This window comes from Ptychodera flava, chromosome 19, assembly GCF_041260155.1.
Source record: "Ptychodera flava strain L36383 chromosome 19, AS_Pfla_20210202, whole genome shotgun sequence".
Classification (NCBI taxonomy): Eukaryota; Metazoa; Hemichordata; class Enteropneusta; family Ptychoderidae; genus Ptychodera; species Ptychodera flava.
Genome location: NC_091946.1, coordinates 2,777,512 through 2,795,000, shown reverse-complemented (window position 1 = coordinate 2,795,000; position 17,489 = coordinate 2,777,512). Strand labels below are relative to the sequence as shown.

The 17,489-nt window shown below is 33.1% G+C and overlaps 1 protein-coding gene across 1 annotated transcript in view; it reads left to right on the top strand.

Annotated features, from left to right (window-relative positions):
* LOC139118388 (pancreatic lipase-related protein 2-like) overlaps positions 1–17,171 on the top strand; it is an 18,238-nt gene extending 1,067 nt beyond the window's left edge. Inside the window, exons 2-6 of the mRNA XM_070681684.1 lie at positions 316–524; positions 6,981–7,212; positions 8,719–8,849; positions 16,091–16,175; positions 16,847–17,171. Of these exons, the coding sequence (XP_070537785.1) occupies positions 316–524; positions 6,981–7,212; positions 8,719–8,849; positions 16,091–16,175; positions 16,847–17,055 (866 nt within the window). The 3' untranslated portion in view covers positions 17,056–17,171. The remainder of the gene's footprint in view (positions 1–315; positions 525–6,980; positions 7,213–8,718; positions 8,850–16,090; positions 16,176–16,846) is intronic.
* The last annotated feature ends 318 nt before the right edge of the window (positions 17,172–17,489 follow it).

Below are 17,489 nucleotides of genomic sequence, written 5' to 3'. Positions count from 1 at the left end.
TCATGATCAAAAATTAAAAAGGGAAATCATTGCTGTAAGCTTATAGTAAATTATTTCCAGGTACCCAGTGCTTCTTCAAAGGAGGATAGGATATGGAGATTGTTGTACAGGCAAGCTGATGGAATAGCCATCACACGAAATCGAAAAGAAAAAACTGTTTTCAGTTACCTGCCCAACTAGCCAGCACCCCATCACACATCCAAAAATTATCAAATGAGACAGACAGACAGACAGACAGAGAGACTCTGTGTGTTTATGTATGTAAAATTACTAAATACATATTGAGCTGAGATATTTTCTGTCACAAACTTCCAGGTCTTGCGGCAGATTTTCCAGTGGAGTTCAGATTATATACCCGACAAAACTGGAACACTTACCAGGTCGTGAGTAGAACTTCTAGGAGTTCACTGACTGGATCAAACTTCAACAAATTCAAAGATACTAAGTTTATAACTCACGGTTACACCGAAAGCGCTAGCACAAGCTCCTGGATGACAAAAATGAAAGATGAACTGTTGACATATGTAAGTATGCCATTAAGACAGTCCATGCTTGATACGCTTACTGACACACGCAAATACGTATGTATGGAGGGATATTCACACACACACACACACACACACACACACACACACACACACACACACACACACACACCTCTGTGGGAGTAAAACGTTATGGCAACAAACTGTATTTGTCAACTTTCGTTCAAGAATCTACATTGCTGTTTTTTCAATACCATTTCAACATTCAGTACTTTCATTTTAAAAATTTGAAGGGTGGCAAACAAATTACAGTGTTCTTTCTACATAGCTTTTTCCTTTTGCCATTTTGTTACGGACACAGTTATAGGCCGTGGGCTAGAGGGGGTCTACGTGCACCCCCACACAGGATAACAAACCTGTATTTTTCAGAAGCCTTGGGATCCCTAGAATACGAAATGGAATTTTAACAGAAAAAATATAGGGATGGAATAGCTGTTATGGTCATGTTTTGAAGGGTACCACAAAATCACGATTTTGCAACCCAATTGCATTTTCGTCAAATTTGTCTTCTTGTAAGTCATCTGCTGAGCTTATTTTTTAACATAACCTCACTTGTTTGGTATCATTAGAAAGGCAATTTATTCTTCTTTAAGATGATATATTGCAACATGCAATATATTCTACAGTTTTTGTGAAATATGACCAAAACTTACCCCATACCCCAAAGTTTAACATTGCAAATTACAGTAAATCTCAAATTATACCAATTTTTTAGCTAGGCAGAATAAAAAATCCAATTCCTTGTATAAATTGGTTTTATTTGGTACAGGGACATGTCAGAAATATGAATAGACTTTTAACAGAAAAAATATTGGGTCTCTACAGCTGTAACAATCATATTTTGAAGGGAACCGCAATATTACAGTGTTGCAGATTTGCATGCATTTTTGTTAAAGCTGTCTTCATATTAGTCATCTGCTGAGCTTGTTTTTGAATATAATCTAATTTGTTAGGTATCATTAGAAAGATAATTAACTAGTCTTTAAAATGACATATTGTAACATGCACTATCCTGTATAGTATTCATGAAATATGACCAAAACTTACCCCATACCCCAAAGTTTACATTGACAATTGCAGTCATAGCTAAAATCAAATTCTACCAATTTTTTAGCTAGACACAAAAAATCTGCCCATTTTTGCTATTAAATTTGTTTTATTTGGTACAGGGACATATCAGAAATATGAAATAGACTTGTAACAGAAAAAATATTTGGGATTTACAGCTGTAACAGTCAGATTTTGGAGGGTACCGCAATATCACAGTGTTGCAGATTTGCATGCATTTTTGTTAAATTTGTCTTCCTATAAGTCATCTGCTGAGCTTGTTTTTGAATATAATCTAACTTGTTAGGTATCATTAGAAAGATAATTTATTCTTTGTTAAGATAACATATTGTAACATGCAATATCTTGTACAGTATTCATGAAATATGACCAAAACTTACCCCATACCCCAAAGTTTACATTGACAATTGCAGTCATAGCTAAAATCAAATTCTACCAATTTTTTAGCTAGACACAAAAAATCTGGCCATTTTTGCTATTAAATCTGTTTTATTTGGTACAGGGACATGTCAGAAATATGAAATAGACTTTTAACAGAAAAAATGTTGGGACTTTACAGCTGTAACAGTCAGATTTTGGAGGGTACCGCAATATCACAGTGTTGCAGATTTGCATGCATTTTTGTTAAACCTGTCTTCCTATAAGTCATCTGCTGAGCTTGTTTTTGAATATAATCTAACTTGTTAGGTATCATTAGAAAGATAATTTATTCTTTGTTAAGATAACATATTGTAACATGCAATATCTTGTACAGTATTCATGAAATATGACCAAAACTTACCCCATACCCCAAAGTTTACATTGAAAATTGCAGTCATAGCTAAAATCAAATTCTACCAATTTTTTAGCTAGACACAAAAAATCTGGTCATTTTTGCTATAAAATCTGTTTCATTTGGTACAGGGATATGTCAGAAATATGAAATAGACTTTTAACAGTAAAAATATTGGAATTCTGTAGTTGTAACAGTCATATTTTGAAAGGTACGGCAAAATCTCCATATTCCTGACTTGCATGCATTTTTGTTGAAACTCTCTTCTTATAAGTCATCTGCTGAGGTTTTTATCGAATATAATGTAAGTTGTTAGGTACGATTGAAAAGATAATTTACTAGTCTTTAAATGATGTATTGTAACATGCAATATCTTGTATAGTTTGTATGAAATATGACCAAAACTTACCCCATACCCTAAAGTTTACATCTAAAATTGCAGTCATAGCTAAAATCAAATTCTACCATTTTTACTCAGACATAAAAAAATTGGGAAATGTTTTGTATTAAATCTGTTTTATTTGGTACTGGGACATGTTAAGAATATGAAATAGACTTTTTACAGAAAAAATATTGGGATTCTATAGCTGTAACAGTCATATTTTTAAGGGTACAGCAAAATCTCAGTATTACTGACCCGCATGTGTTTTTGTTAAATCTGTCTTCCTATAAGTCGTCTGCTGAGCTTGTTATTGATTATAACCTGCCTTGATTGGTATCATTAGAAAGGTAATTAAGTAGTGCTTTAAATGACATATTGTAATATGCAATATCTTGTATAGTTTTCATGAAATATGACAAAAACTTTCCCCATACCCCAAAGTGTATATCCAAAGATACTGTCATAGCTAACGTCAAATTCTACTGAGTTTTTACCTACACACAATAAAAACAGCAATGTTTTGTATTAAATCTGTTTTACTTGGTACTGAAACATGTTAGAAATATAAAATAATATTTTAACAGAAAAAATATTGGGATGTTATAGCTGTAACAGTCATTTTTTGAAGTATACTACAAATCACAATATAGTTGACTCGCATGAGTTTTTGTTAAACCTGTCTTCTTGTAAGTTGTCTGCTGAGCTTATTTTTGAATACAACATGGTATGTTAGGTATCATTAAAAAGGTAATTTACTCGCCTTTAAAATGAAATATAGTAACATGCAATATTTTGTATAATTTTCATGACATATGACCAAAACTTACCCCATACCCCATGGTTTATATAGAAAGGACTGTAATAGCTAACATGATCAAATTCCACAAATTTTTAGCTAGACATGATAAAAAGGGCACTGTTTTGGTATTAAATCTGTTGTATTTGGTACTGGGTTATGTCAGAAATGTGAAATAGACTTTTAACAAAAAATATTTTGATTGTATAGTTGTAACAGCCATATTTTGAAGGGTGACGCAAAATTGCAGTACCGCAGACTGGCACCTTTTTTGTTAAATTATTCTTCTTGTAGTCATCTGCCGAGCTTATTTTGTAACATAACCTGGCTTGTGGGGTATCATTAGTAGGGCAATTTATTCGTCTTCAAGATGACATATTGTAATATGCAATGGCCTTCACAGTTTTCCTGAAATATGGTCAAATTTTACCCCATACCCCAAAAGTTCAAATCGCAAATTATCTTAAATTCTTCCATTTTTTGCTACACATAATACAAAAGGCAATTCTTGTATGAAATCTGATTTGTTTGTTACAAATGTATGTCACAAGTATGAAATAAACTTTTAACGGGAAGATGATACTATTTAGTAGCCATTTGGATAATTTTTGGAGGGGGAAACCCATATATAGGAAATGTATGTGTTTCGACAAATTTGCCACATGGGTACACTTCCAAATATGATCCAAAAGGCTACAAAATCATATCATATTCCTGTTTAAAGTTAATTTCATATTTGTGACATACTTTTTTAACAAAATCACAGATTTCATAGGTTGCATACAGGCATTGCCCTTTGTATACAAAGTTAATAAATTGTAAACAAATGGTAGAGTTTCAGATTCGCTGTAATTTGCTTTGTAATTTTCAACGTAAACTTCGGGTATGGGGTAAGTTTTGGTCATATTTCATGAATACTATACGAGACAGTGCATGTTACAATATGTTATCGTAAAAAAAATAAATTACCTTTTCAATGGTACCTAACAAGTTAGATTATATTCAAAAACAAGCTCAGCAGATGTCTTAAAGAAGACAGGTTTAACAAAAATGCATGCAAATCTGCAACACTGTGATATTGCGGTACCATTCAAAATATGACTGTTACAGCTGTAGAGTCAAAATATTTTTTCTGTTAAAAGTTTATTTCATATTTCTGACATGTCGTTGTACTAAATAAAACAGATTTAATAGCAAAAATGGCCAGATTTTTTGTGTCTAGCTAAAAAATTGGTAGAATTTGATTTTAGCTATGACTGCAATTTTCAATGTAAACTTTGGGGTATGGGGTAAGTTTTGGTCATATTTCATGAATACTGTACAAGATATTGCATGTTACAATATGTTATCTTAGCAGAGAGTAAATTATCTTTCTAATGATACCTAACAAGTTAGATTATATTCAAAAACAAGCTCAGCAGATGACTTATAGAAGACAAATTTAACAAAAATGCATGCAAATCTGCAACACTGTGATATTGCGGTTCCCTCCAAAATCTGACTGTTACAGCTGTAAAGTCCCAATATTTTTTCTGTTAAAAGTCTATTTCATATTTCTGACATGTCGTTGTACTAAATAAAACAGATTGAATAGCAAAAATGGCCAGATTTTTTGTGTCTAGCTAAAAAATTGGTAGAATTCGATTTTAGCTATGACTGCAATTGTCAATGTAAACTTTGGGGTATGGGGTAAGTTTTGGTCATATTTCATGAATACTATACGAGACAGTGCATGTTACAATATGTTATCTTAACGAAGAATAAATTACCTTTCCAATGGTACCTAACAAATTAGATTATATTCAAAAACAAGCTCAGCAGATGACTTATAGGAAGACAGGTTTAACAAAAATGCATGCAAATCTGCAACACTGTGATATTGCGGTACCCTTCAAAATATGACTGTTACAGTTGTAGAGACCCAATATTTTTTCTGTTAAAAGTCTATTTTATATTTTTGACATGTCCCTGTACCAAATAAAACAGATTTAATGGCAAAAATGGCCAGATTTTTTGTGTCTAGCTAAAAAATTGGTAGAATTCGATTTTAGCTATGACTGCAATTTTAAACGTAAACTTTGGGGTATGGGGTAAGTTTTGGTCATATTTCATACAAACTATACAAGATAGTGCATGTTACAATATGTTAATTTAAAGACTAGTAAATTATCTTTCTAATGATACCTAACAAGTTAGATTATATTCAAAAACAAGCTCAGCAGATGACTTATAGGAAGACAAATTTAACAAAAATGCTTGCAAATCTGCAACACTGTGATATTGCGGTTCCCTCCAAAATCTGACTGTTACAGCTGTAAAGTCCCAATATTTTTTCTGTTAAAAGTCTATTTCATATTTCTGACATATCCCTGTACCAAATAAAACAGATTGAATAGCAAAAATGCCAGATTTTTTGTGTCTAGCTAAAAATTGGTAGAATTTGATTTTAGCTATGACTGCAATTGTCAATGTAAACTTTGGGGTATGGGGTAAGTTTTGGTCATATTTCATGAATCCTATACAGCATAGTGCATGTTACAATATGTCATTTTAAAGACTAGTTAATTATCTTTCTAATGATACCTAACAAATTAGATTATATTCAAAAACAAGCTCAGCAGATGACTAATATGAAGACAGCTTTAACAAAAATGCATGCAAATCTGCAACACTGTAATATTGCGGTTCCCTTCAAAATATGATTGTTACAGCTGTAGAGACCCAATATTTTTTCTGTTAAAAGTCTATTTCATATTTCTGACATGTCCCTGTACCAAATAAAACCAATTTTATACAAAGAATTGGATTTTTTATTCTGCCTAGCTAAAAAATTGGTATAATTTGAGATTTACTGTAATTTGCAATGTTAAACTTTGGGGTATGGGGTAAGTTTTGGTCATATTTCACAGAAACTGTAGAATATATTGCATGTTGCAATATATCATCTTAAAGAAGAATAAATTGCCTTTCTAATGCTACCAAACAAGTGAGGTTATGTTAAAAAATAAGCTCAGCAGATGACTTACAAGAAGACAAATTTGACGAAAATGCAATTGGGTTGCAAAATCGTGATTTGCGGTACCCTTCAAAACATGACCATAACAGCTATTCCATCCCTATATTTTTTCTGTTAAATTCCATTTCGTATTCTAGGGATCCCAAGGCTTCTGAAAAATACAGGTTTGTTATCCTGTGTGGGGGGTGCACGTAGACCCCCTCTAGCCCACGGACTAATACCTTTGGTTCGATACATAGCGGCCGCCGCGTGGTATGCATAGAAAAATATGTTTCTATGCCTACCACGCGGCGGCCGCTATGTATCGAACCACACGTAACTGTGGTTACGGATTGCTCATGCGTGACAGCCAAAATAGTGCACGTTTTTTTGTTTATGTTTATTTACCTGTATATTTACAGGCCAACTACAATGTTTTCTTGGTGGACTGGGAGAAAGGCGCTGATGAAGTGAGATATGATTTAAGTGCCGATAATGCTGATGAATGCGGTGAAGAAATCTATCAATTTGTTGCTTTTTTGAAGAGTACGTTAAGTTATTCTGAAAGCCGTGTTCATCTCATTGGATTTAGTCTCGGTGCACAGGCATCTGGTTCTGCTGGAAAACGACTTCCAACAATCGCAAGAATCTCTGGTGAGGATTGCTTTGTTTTTAATTAAAAGGGAAACGGTCGTCGGAACTGAGCATGTGGGACTTTCTTGTTTACAAACAATGTATTTCATGCACTGTATCTAGATGCATCATGTCAACATAGCTGTAACATTTAAATTATACGATGCACATTATGACAAACACGTTTAACTTTCATCAATCGCCAACGTACAATGGATGCAGAGTGTACATCGGTCGTAGGGGTGCCTAGCGACCTTTGAACGCAGTTCCGATGATTGCCTCCCTGTTACTGTGATGATACCTAAATTATTTTTGCTACCCACATAAGTTCAATTCCTTATCCTTCTGTTCAAAGAATGTTGAAAAGCAAAGCATTAGCAAAGCCAACACAACATTCGTGCGTAGTGTGCACTATTATTGTTGAAAACAAAAAATCTACTTAACATAATCAGTTTTTCAACATACAGACTGCATTGACAAATTGAACGCAGGGGGTTTCGAAATAATGTAACAAGACATCGCATTTTACAAACAGAATACAATCACTGTAAATGCATCAAAGGTCACTGCTTATTGAGTTTTACAAAACACCATCAGAGTTGAACGTTGGTAGACTGACAATTGCCCTCACGCAACGGCTTGCAATTGTGATTTTGGTGCTACGTGATTAGTTTTCTTTCTGTTTCGGTAGATACTGGCAGATTTTCCAATCGTCATACAATATTGTTAAAATTGATTTCGAATGTATTGATCACGTGACAGAAAATGAAAAATGTTTATAGAAGCAAACAATAATTGTTCCGGTTGAATTAAGAGGAACTTGAAAGTATAAAGCATTCATGGCTGTCATCGATGTCATGGATCACACCGCCAGGCGATGTATTAAAAAGCAAACGGGACCCCTTTGAATTGGCGTCATTCACTTTTAGTATAGTTTGAAGTTGGCAAAGCAGATAATTCTCTTCTTCACTATATATGAACATCTTGCAGGCGGCGAAAAATGTCGATAATTGCATTAGAATATTTTTTGACAATGTGTTAATTAGATTTACGAAGAGCTCATGCAGTAACTATTCTGTTTACCCTTGTCATGTTTATCACAACCTTTGTCATTTGGTATTTAGTCATAGCAGAAAGTCAATATTGGTTATTAAAATGTGTAAAGGGTTGTTTAATACAACCGCAATCAGTTACAATCAGTTATCTATGCACTTGCTTTGCCGCGGTTGTATTTTCTGATCTCGCACAGTCCAATGAATTCTTCGATATACCTTAAATTGCCACTAGAAATTTCCTATTCCACATTACATTATCGAAACAGTTCTGGTAAAACGTTCCATCACTGTTACCATCACAGTGTGTGTAGAGACTGTAGTTCCATAAAAATACAACCGATGTTGAATTAGGCCTAAAGGTACAAAACCAGCTCAATATCTGTCCACAAAATCACACGAGTCTGTCTGGAGATAACGATTGTGATAAATGTAAACCTGTAGAAACTGTTTTCATACTTGTGATTTTGGTTAGGTTTGGATCCTGCTGGTCCTGGGTTTGACACTTACGGTAATGACAAGAAGTTAGATTCTAGCGATGCACAGTTTGTTGACATTATACATGTTGACGGAAACACAGTCGGAGGAGCTGGTTGCTGGTATCCGGTATGTTTATGCTATTTAAGTTTATAGGCCGTGGGCTAGAGGGGTCTACGTGCACCCCCCCCCAGAGGATAACAAACCTGTATTTTTCAGAAGCCTTGGGATCCCTAGAATACGAAATGGAATTTTAACAGAAAAAATATAGGGATGGAATAGCTGTTATGGTCATGTTTTGAAGGGTAGCGCAAAATAACGATTCTCCAAGCCAAATGCATTTTCGTCAAATCTGTCTCCTTGTAAGTCATGTGCTGAGCTCATTTTTTAACATAACCTCACTTGTTTGGTATCATTGGAAAGGTATTTATTCCTCATTAAGATGGCATATTGTACTATGCAATATCTTCTACAGTTTTTGTCAAATATAACCAAAACTTACCCCTTACCCCAAAATTTAACATTGCAAATTACAGTAAATCTCAAATTCTACCAATTTTTTAGCTAGGCATAATAAAAAATGCAATGCTTTGTCTGAAATCTGTTTTATTTCATACAGGGACATGTCAGAAATATGAAATAGACTTTTAACAGAAAAAATATTGGGAATCTACAGCTGTAACAGTCATATTTTGAAGGGTACCGCAAAATAACAGTGTTGCAGATTTGCATGCATTTTTGTTAAAACTTTCTTCTTATAAGTTATCTGCTGAGCTTGTTTTTCAATATAACCTGGCTTGTTAGGTATCATTAGAAAGATAATTTACTAATCTTCAGAATGATATATTGTAACATGCAATATCTTCTATAGTTTTCATGATATGTAACCAAAACTTACCCCTTACCCCAAAGTTTACATTGAAAATTTCTGTCATAGCTAAAACCAAATTTTACAATTTTTTAGCTTGACACAAAAAAATCTGGCCCTTTTTGCTATTAAATCTGTTTTATTTGGTACAGGGACATGTCAGAAATATGAAATAGACTTTAAACAGAAAAAATATTAGGAATCTACAGCTGTAACAGTCATATTTTGAAGGGTACCGCAAAATAACAGTGTTGCAGATTTGCATGCATTTTTGTTAAAACTTTCTTCTTATAAGTTATCTGCTGGGCTTGTTTTTCAATATAACCTGGCTTGTTAGGTATCATTAGAAAGATAATTTACTAATCTTCAGAATGACATATTGTAACATGCAATATCTTCTATAGTTTTCATGATATTTAACCAAAATTTACCCCTTACCCCAAAATTTACAATGAAAATTTCTGTCATAGCTAAAACCAAATTTTACAATTTTTTTAGCTTGACACAAAAAATCTGGCCCTTTTTGCTATTAAATCTGTTTTATTTGGTACAGGGACATGTCAGAAATATGAAATAGACTTTTAACAGAAAAACTATTAGGAATCTACAGCTGTAACAGTCATATTTTGAAGGGTACCGCAAAATAACAGTGTTGCAGATTTGCATGCATTTTTGTTAAATTGTTCTTCTTATAAGTTATCTGCTGAGCTTGTTTTTCAATATAACCTGGCTTGTTAGGTATCATTAGAAAGATAATTTACTAATCTTCAGAATGATATATTGTAACATGCAATATCTTCTATAGTTTTCATGATATGTAACCAAAACTTACCCCTTACCCCAAAGTTTACATTGAAAATTTCTGTCATAGCTAAAACCAAATTTTACAATTTTTTTAGTTTGACACAAAAAATCTGGCCGTTTTTGCTATAAAATCTGTTTTATTTGGTACTGGGACATGTCAGAATTATCAAATAGACTTTTAACAGAAAAAATATTGGGAATCTACAGCTGTAACAGTCATATTTTGAAGGTTACTGCAAAATAACAGTATTGCAGATTTGCATGCATTTTTGTTAAATTGTTCTTCTTATAAGTTATCTGCTGAGCTTGTTTTTCAATATAACCTGGCTTGTTAGGTATCATTAGAAAGATAATTTACTAATCTTCAGAATGACATATTGTAACATGCAATATCTTCTATAGTTTTCATGATATATAACCAAAACCCACCCCTTACCCCAAAGTTTACATTGAAAATTTCAGTCATAGCTAAAACCAAATTCTACAAATTTTTAGCTAGAAACAAAATCTCTGGCCGTTTTTGCTATTAAATCTGTTTTATTTGGTACAGGGACATGTCAGAAATATGAAATAGACTTTTAACAGAAAAAAGATTGGAATTCTGTAGTTGTAACAGTCAGATTTTGAAGGGTACAGCAAAATCTCAGTATTCCTGACTTGCGTGCATTTTTGTTGAATCTATCGTCTTGTAAGTCATCTGCTGAGCTTCTTATAGAATATAATGTAAGTTGTTAGGTATCATTAGTAAGATTATTTACTAGTCTTTAAAAAGACATATTGTAACATGCAATATCTTGTACAGATTTTTATGAAATATGACCAAAACTTACCCCGTACCTCAAAATTTACATCGAAAACTACTGTCATAGCTAATATCAAATTCAAGCAATTTTTTTACGCAGACATAAAAAATTAGGCAATTTTTGTATGAAATCTGTTTAATTTTTACTTGCCATATCAGAAATATGAAATGAACTTTTAACAGAAAAAGTATTGGGATTCTATAGCTGTAAGAGCTGTATTTTTAAGGGTACAGCAAAATCTCAGTATTCCTGATTCGTACGCGTTTTTTGTTAAATCTGTCATCTTATAAGTAGTCTACTGAGCTTGTTATTGATTATAGCCGGGTTTGTTTAGTATCATTGGAAAGGTAATTAACTGGTATTTACAATGAAATATTGTAACAGGCAATATCTTGTATAGTTTTCATGGAATATGACCAAAACGTACCCCATACCCCAAGGTTTATATTGGAAGTACTGTCATAGATATTAAACGTGATCAATTTCCGTGAATTTTTAGCTAGACATGATAAAAATAGTTCTGTTTCGGTATTAAATCTGTTGTATATGGTACTGGGTCATGTTAGAAATGTGAAATAGACTTTTAACAGAAAAAATATTTGGACTGTTTAGTTGTATCAGCCATATTTTGAAGAGAAATGCAAAATCGCAGTACCGCAAACTGGCACCTTTTTTGTTAAATTCTTCTTCTTGTAAGTCATCTGCTGAACTTATTTTGTGACACAACCTGGCTTGAGCGGTATCATTAGTAGGGAAATTTATTCTTCTTTAAGATGACATATTGTAATATACAATGTCATCCATAGTTTTCCTGGAATATGGTCAAACTTTACCCCATACCCAAAAAGTTCAAATCGCAAATTACAGCTTATCACAAATTCTACCATTTTTTGCTGCACATAATACAAAAGGCAATTCTTATTTAAAATCTGATTTATTTGTTACAAAAGTATGTTACAAGTATCAAATTACCTTTTAACGGGAAGATGATACAATTTAGTAGCCACTTGGATCATTTTTGGAGGGGGAACCCAAATATTGCAAATGTATGTGTTTCGGCAAATTTGCCCTGATACCTGGGTACCCTTCCAAATATGATCCAAAAGGCTACAAAATCATATTATGTTCCTGTTAAAAGTTAATTTCATATTTGTAACATACTTTTCTAACAAAAACACAGATTTCGTAGATTGCATACAAGCATTGCCTTTTGTATATAAAGTTAATAAATTGTAAAAAAAGGTCGGGTTTCAGATTTGCAGTAATTTGCTGTGTAAACCTTGGGGTATGGGGTAAGCTTTGGTCCTATTTCATGAAACCTAAACAAGACATTGCATATTACAATATGTCATTTTAAAGACCAGTAAATTACCTTTCTATTGATACCTAAGAAGCCAGGTTATGTCAAAAATCAAGCTCAGCAGATGACTTATAGGAAGACAGATTTAACAAAAAAGCAAGCGAGTTTTCAATACCGTGATTTTGCGAGACCCTTGAAAATATGACTGTTACAGCTGTAGATTCCCAATATTTTTTCTGTTACAAGTCTATTTCATATTTCTGACATGTCCCTGTACCAAATAAAATAGATTTAATAGCAAAAACGGCCAGATTTTTTGTGTTAAGCTAAAAGAATTGTAGAATTTGGTTTTAGCTATGACAGAAATTTTCAATGTAAACTTTGGGGTAAGGGGTAAGTTTTGTATATTATCATGAAAACTATAGAAGATATTGCATGTTACAAGATGTCATTCTGAAGATTAGTAAATTATCTTTCTAATGATACCTAACAAGCCAGGTTATATTCAAAAACAAGCTCAGCAGATAACTTATAAGAAGAACAATTTAACAAAAATGCATGCAAATCTGCAACACCGTGATTTTGCGGTACCATTCAAAATATGACTGTTACAGCTGTAGATTCCCAATATTTTTTCTGTTAAAAGTCTATTTCATATTTCTGACATGTCCCTGTACCAAATAAAACAGATTTAATAGCAAAAAAGGCCAGATTTTTTGTGTCAAGCTAAAAAAATTGTAAAATTTGGTTTTAGCTATGACAGAAATTTTCATTGTAAATTTTGGGGTAAGGGGTAAATTTTGGTTAAATATCATGAAAACTATAGAAGATATTGCATGTTACAATATGTCATTCTGAAGATTAGTAAATTATCTTTCTAATGATACCTAACAAGCCAGGTTATATTCAAAAACAAGCTCAGCAGATAACTTATAAGAAGAACAATTTAACAAAAATGCATGCAAATCTGCAACACCGTGATTTTGCGGTACCATTCAAAATATGACTGTTACAGCTGTAGATTCCCAATATTTTTTCTGTTAAAAGTCTATTTCATATTTCTGACATGTCCCTGTACCAAATAAAACAGATTTTATAGCAAAAACGGCCAGATTTTTGTGTCAAGCTAAAAAAATTGTAAAATTTGGTTTTAGCTATGACAGAAATTTTCATTGTAATTTTGGGTAAGGGGTAAATTTTGGTTAAATATCATGAAAACTATAGAAGATATTGCATGTTACAAGATGTCATTCTGAAGATTAGTAAATTATCTTTCTAATGATACCTAACAAGCCAGGTTATATTCAAAAACAAGCTCAGCAGATAACTTATAAGAAGAACAATTTAACAAAAATGCATGCAAATCTGCAACACCGTGATTTTGCGGTACCATTCAAAATATGACTGTTACAGCTGTAGATTCCCAATATTTTTTCTGTTAAAAGTCTATTTCATATTTCTGACATGTCCCTGTACAAATAAAACAGATTTTATAGCAAAAACGGCCAGATTTTTTGTGTCAAGCTAAAAAAATTGTAAAATTTGGTTTTAGCTATGACAGAAATTTTCATTGTAAATTTTGGGGTAAGGGTAAATTTTGGTTAAATATCATGAAAACTATAGAAGATATTGCATGTTACAATATGTCATTCTGAAGATTAGTAAATTATCTTTCTAATGATACCTAACAAGCCAGGTTATATTCAAAACAAGCTCAGCAGATAACTTATAAGAAGAAAGTTTTAACAAAAATGCATGCAAATCTGCAACACTGTTATTTTGCGGTACCCTTCAAAATATGACTGTTACAGCTGTAGATTCCTAATATTTTTTCTGTTTAAAGTCTATTTCATATTTCTGACATGTCCCTGTACCAAATAAAACAGATTTAATAGCAAAAAGGGCCAGATTTTTTGTGTCAAGCTAAAAAAATTGTAAAATTTGGTTTTAGCTATGACAGAAATTTTCAATGTAAACTTTGGGGTAAGGGGTAAGTTTTGGTTACATATCATGAAAACTATAGAAGATATTGCATGTTACAATATATCATTCTGAAGATTAGTAAATTATCTTTCTAATGATACCTAACAAGCCAGGTTATATTGAAAAACAAGCTCAGCAGATAACTTATAGGAAGACAGTTTTAACAAAAATGCATGCAAATCTGCAACACTGTTATTTTGCGGTACCCTTCAAAATATGACTGTTACAGCTGTAGATTCCCAATATTTTTCTGTTAAAAGTCTATTTCATATTTCTGACATGTCCCTGTACCAAATAAAACAGATTTTATAGCAAAAACGGCCAGATTTTTTGTGTCAAGCTAAAAAAATTGTAGAATTTGGTTTTAGCTATGACAGAAATTTTCAATGTAAACTTTGGGTAAGGGGTAGTTTTGGTTACATATCATGAAAACTATAGAAGATATTGCATGTTACAATATATCATTCTGAAGATTAGTAAATTATCTTTCTAATGATACCTAACAAGCCAGGTTATATTGAAAAACAAGCTCAGCAGATAACTTATAGGAAGACAGTTTTAACAAAAATGCATGCAAATCTGCAACACTGTTATTTTGCGGTACCCTTCAAATATGACTGTTACAGCTGTAGATTCCCAATATTTTTTCTGTTAAAAGTCTATTTCATATTTCTGACATGTCCCTTTATGAAATAAAACAGATTTCAGATAAAGCATTGCATTTTTTATTATGCCTAGCTAAAAAATTGGTAGAAATTTGAGATTTACTGTAATTTGCAATGTTAAATTTTGGGGTAAGGGGTAAGTTTTGGTTATATTTGACAAAAACTGTAGAAGATATTGCATAGTACAATATGTCATCTTAAAGAGGAATAAATTTCCTTTCTAATGATACAAAACAAGTGAGGTTATGTTAAAAAAATGAGCTCAGTACATGACTTACAAGAAGACAGATTTGACGAAAATGCATTTGGCTTGGAGAATCGTTATTTTGCGCTACCCTTCAAAACATGACCATAACAGCTATTCCATCCCTATATTTTTTCTGTTAAAATTCCATTTCGTATTCTAGGGATCCCAAGGCTTCTGAAAATACAGGTTTGTTATCCTGTGGGGGGGGGGGGTGCACGTAGACCCCCTCTAGCCCACGGACTATTACATAAACAATAGTCCAAGTGATCGTTTTCTGAAATTGTTGATTTCGAATGCAAAAGGGCATATGAGAACTCATCAATATTTATTATAAAAAGATGACACCAATGTCCTTCTGCACGTTAATAGCAGTTCCTTGAGGTCACACTCCATCTCGCCGTACATGTGGCAAAACTGGTATTCAGGTATTAGGCCTATAACACAACTTTATGCCATTACCGAGGAAGAATTTTTTGTATAAATATGCGAAGAAAACTGTGATGGCAACAAAATTAAAACGCATGGTGTTACGTAAGAGAAACATGATCATATGCAACAGTTTTTCGTTATGTTACTTTTTATTATCTCGAAACCCTGCCTCTGTGTATTACCACATCTAAAACATGTAATAATGTCTAAATTTGACTTTTTCAAAATGTTTGTGAAATAAATGATGGCCCTCCGTCTGGAATACTTTCAGAGTGGTCATGTTGATTTCTACCCAAACGGAGGTCAGGGACAACCAGCTTGCCAAAGTAGTAAAAGAGACGTCAGTGCCTATGGAAGTGAGTATTTCACGTTTTGTGAACTAATAATTAAATGTCGATGTCTGACTAATAAACTGCATATAAGAATGAATTTTGGAAAGTGTCTCTGTGTTTAAACAGTGCAGATGAAAAATGTTTGGAATTATCAATATAGCCCGAAAGCATCCGCAAATGGAAATACAATATTTGATGTGGTGAGATGACAAACAGCGGCCATAGACAGCACAGGGGGGTCTGTCTAAGCTGCTGCCTTGTCCTACTGACATAAGATTTGCAGTGAGCAAACTTCTGAAAACTTAAACAATGAGCGATAACGTAACTCATAACTTTGATACAATATTGATTTTTCAGAGTTGGTACAATGCAAGTTTCAAGTGCATACGGAGTCGTCACTTTATATTATTTTTTTTTTACTATATAGCTTACAAAGTCAACAATAAATTTTTAAAAACCATATAAAGGACTTTGCCTTGAAAAGCTGATTATCCAGTTCACCCCTGTTCCATGTTAACGAACAGACCGTACGAGGTCAAATGATGGAAGCTCGACGGCAAATAACAACTACCATACGCCTACATTTATATGAACTACAAGTAGTGGGTGTAACTCATCAGCTGACATAATATTGCATTTATTTGGCTCAAATTCATTATGCAAACATCTTACTACTTTGTATAATTCTGTTTCAGATCTCGGCTGTGACCATATGATGGCGCCGGAATATTACATCGAATCTATCAACGTGAACTGTGACTTCAAAGCATACCCCTGTGAACACGGTGAAGCTTGTTATTCGTGTAGAGGAAGATGCAATAGGATGGGTTTTCACGCCAAAACGAGTCCTACTGGTGTGTTTTATCTTGAAACAAACTCACGCAGTAACTACTGTCAGAATTAAAATCAAGCCGTACTTACCATTATGGCAATTGGATTTATCAGCTGCACCTATTGTTTAAAACCAGGCAACTAGACGTTAATCTGAGAAATAAAATCCTAGCAATAGGAAAAAGATTATACCTTTCAGGCACCATTGGTGATTTATCCTGAATAATTCATCGTTGATGACACAGTCCCCACTTGTTAATGGGTACTTTGATTACAAGTCCTCAGAGAGGATAGAGTCCTCTTCATTAATTAGGTCTGTGATAAAATACTTTGATACAGATGGTGCTCAATGGCCAAGAATGAGTTCCATGGTGATGAAAACATAAAACCAATGTAGGCCACCATCCTAAAGTTCATTAAATGAGTCAACTAGGAATTAATCAATAGGATGCTGCGAAACATTTTTGCATACTATCCTAACACTGACAGATAATCACCGGTACCATA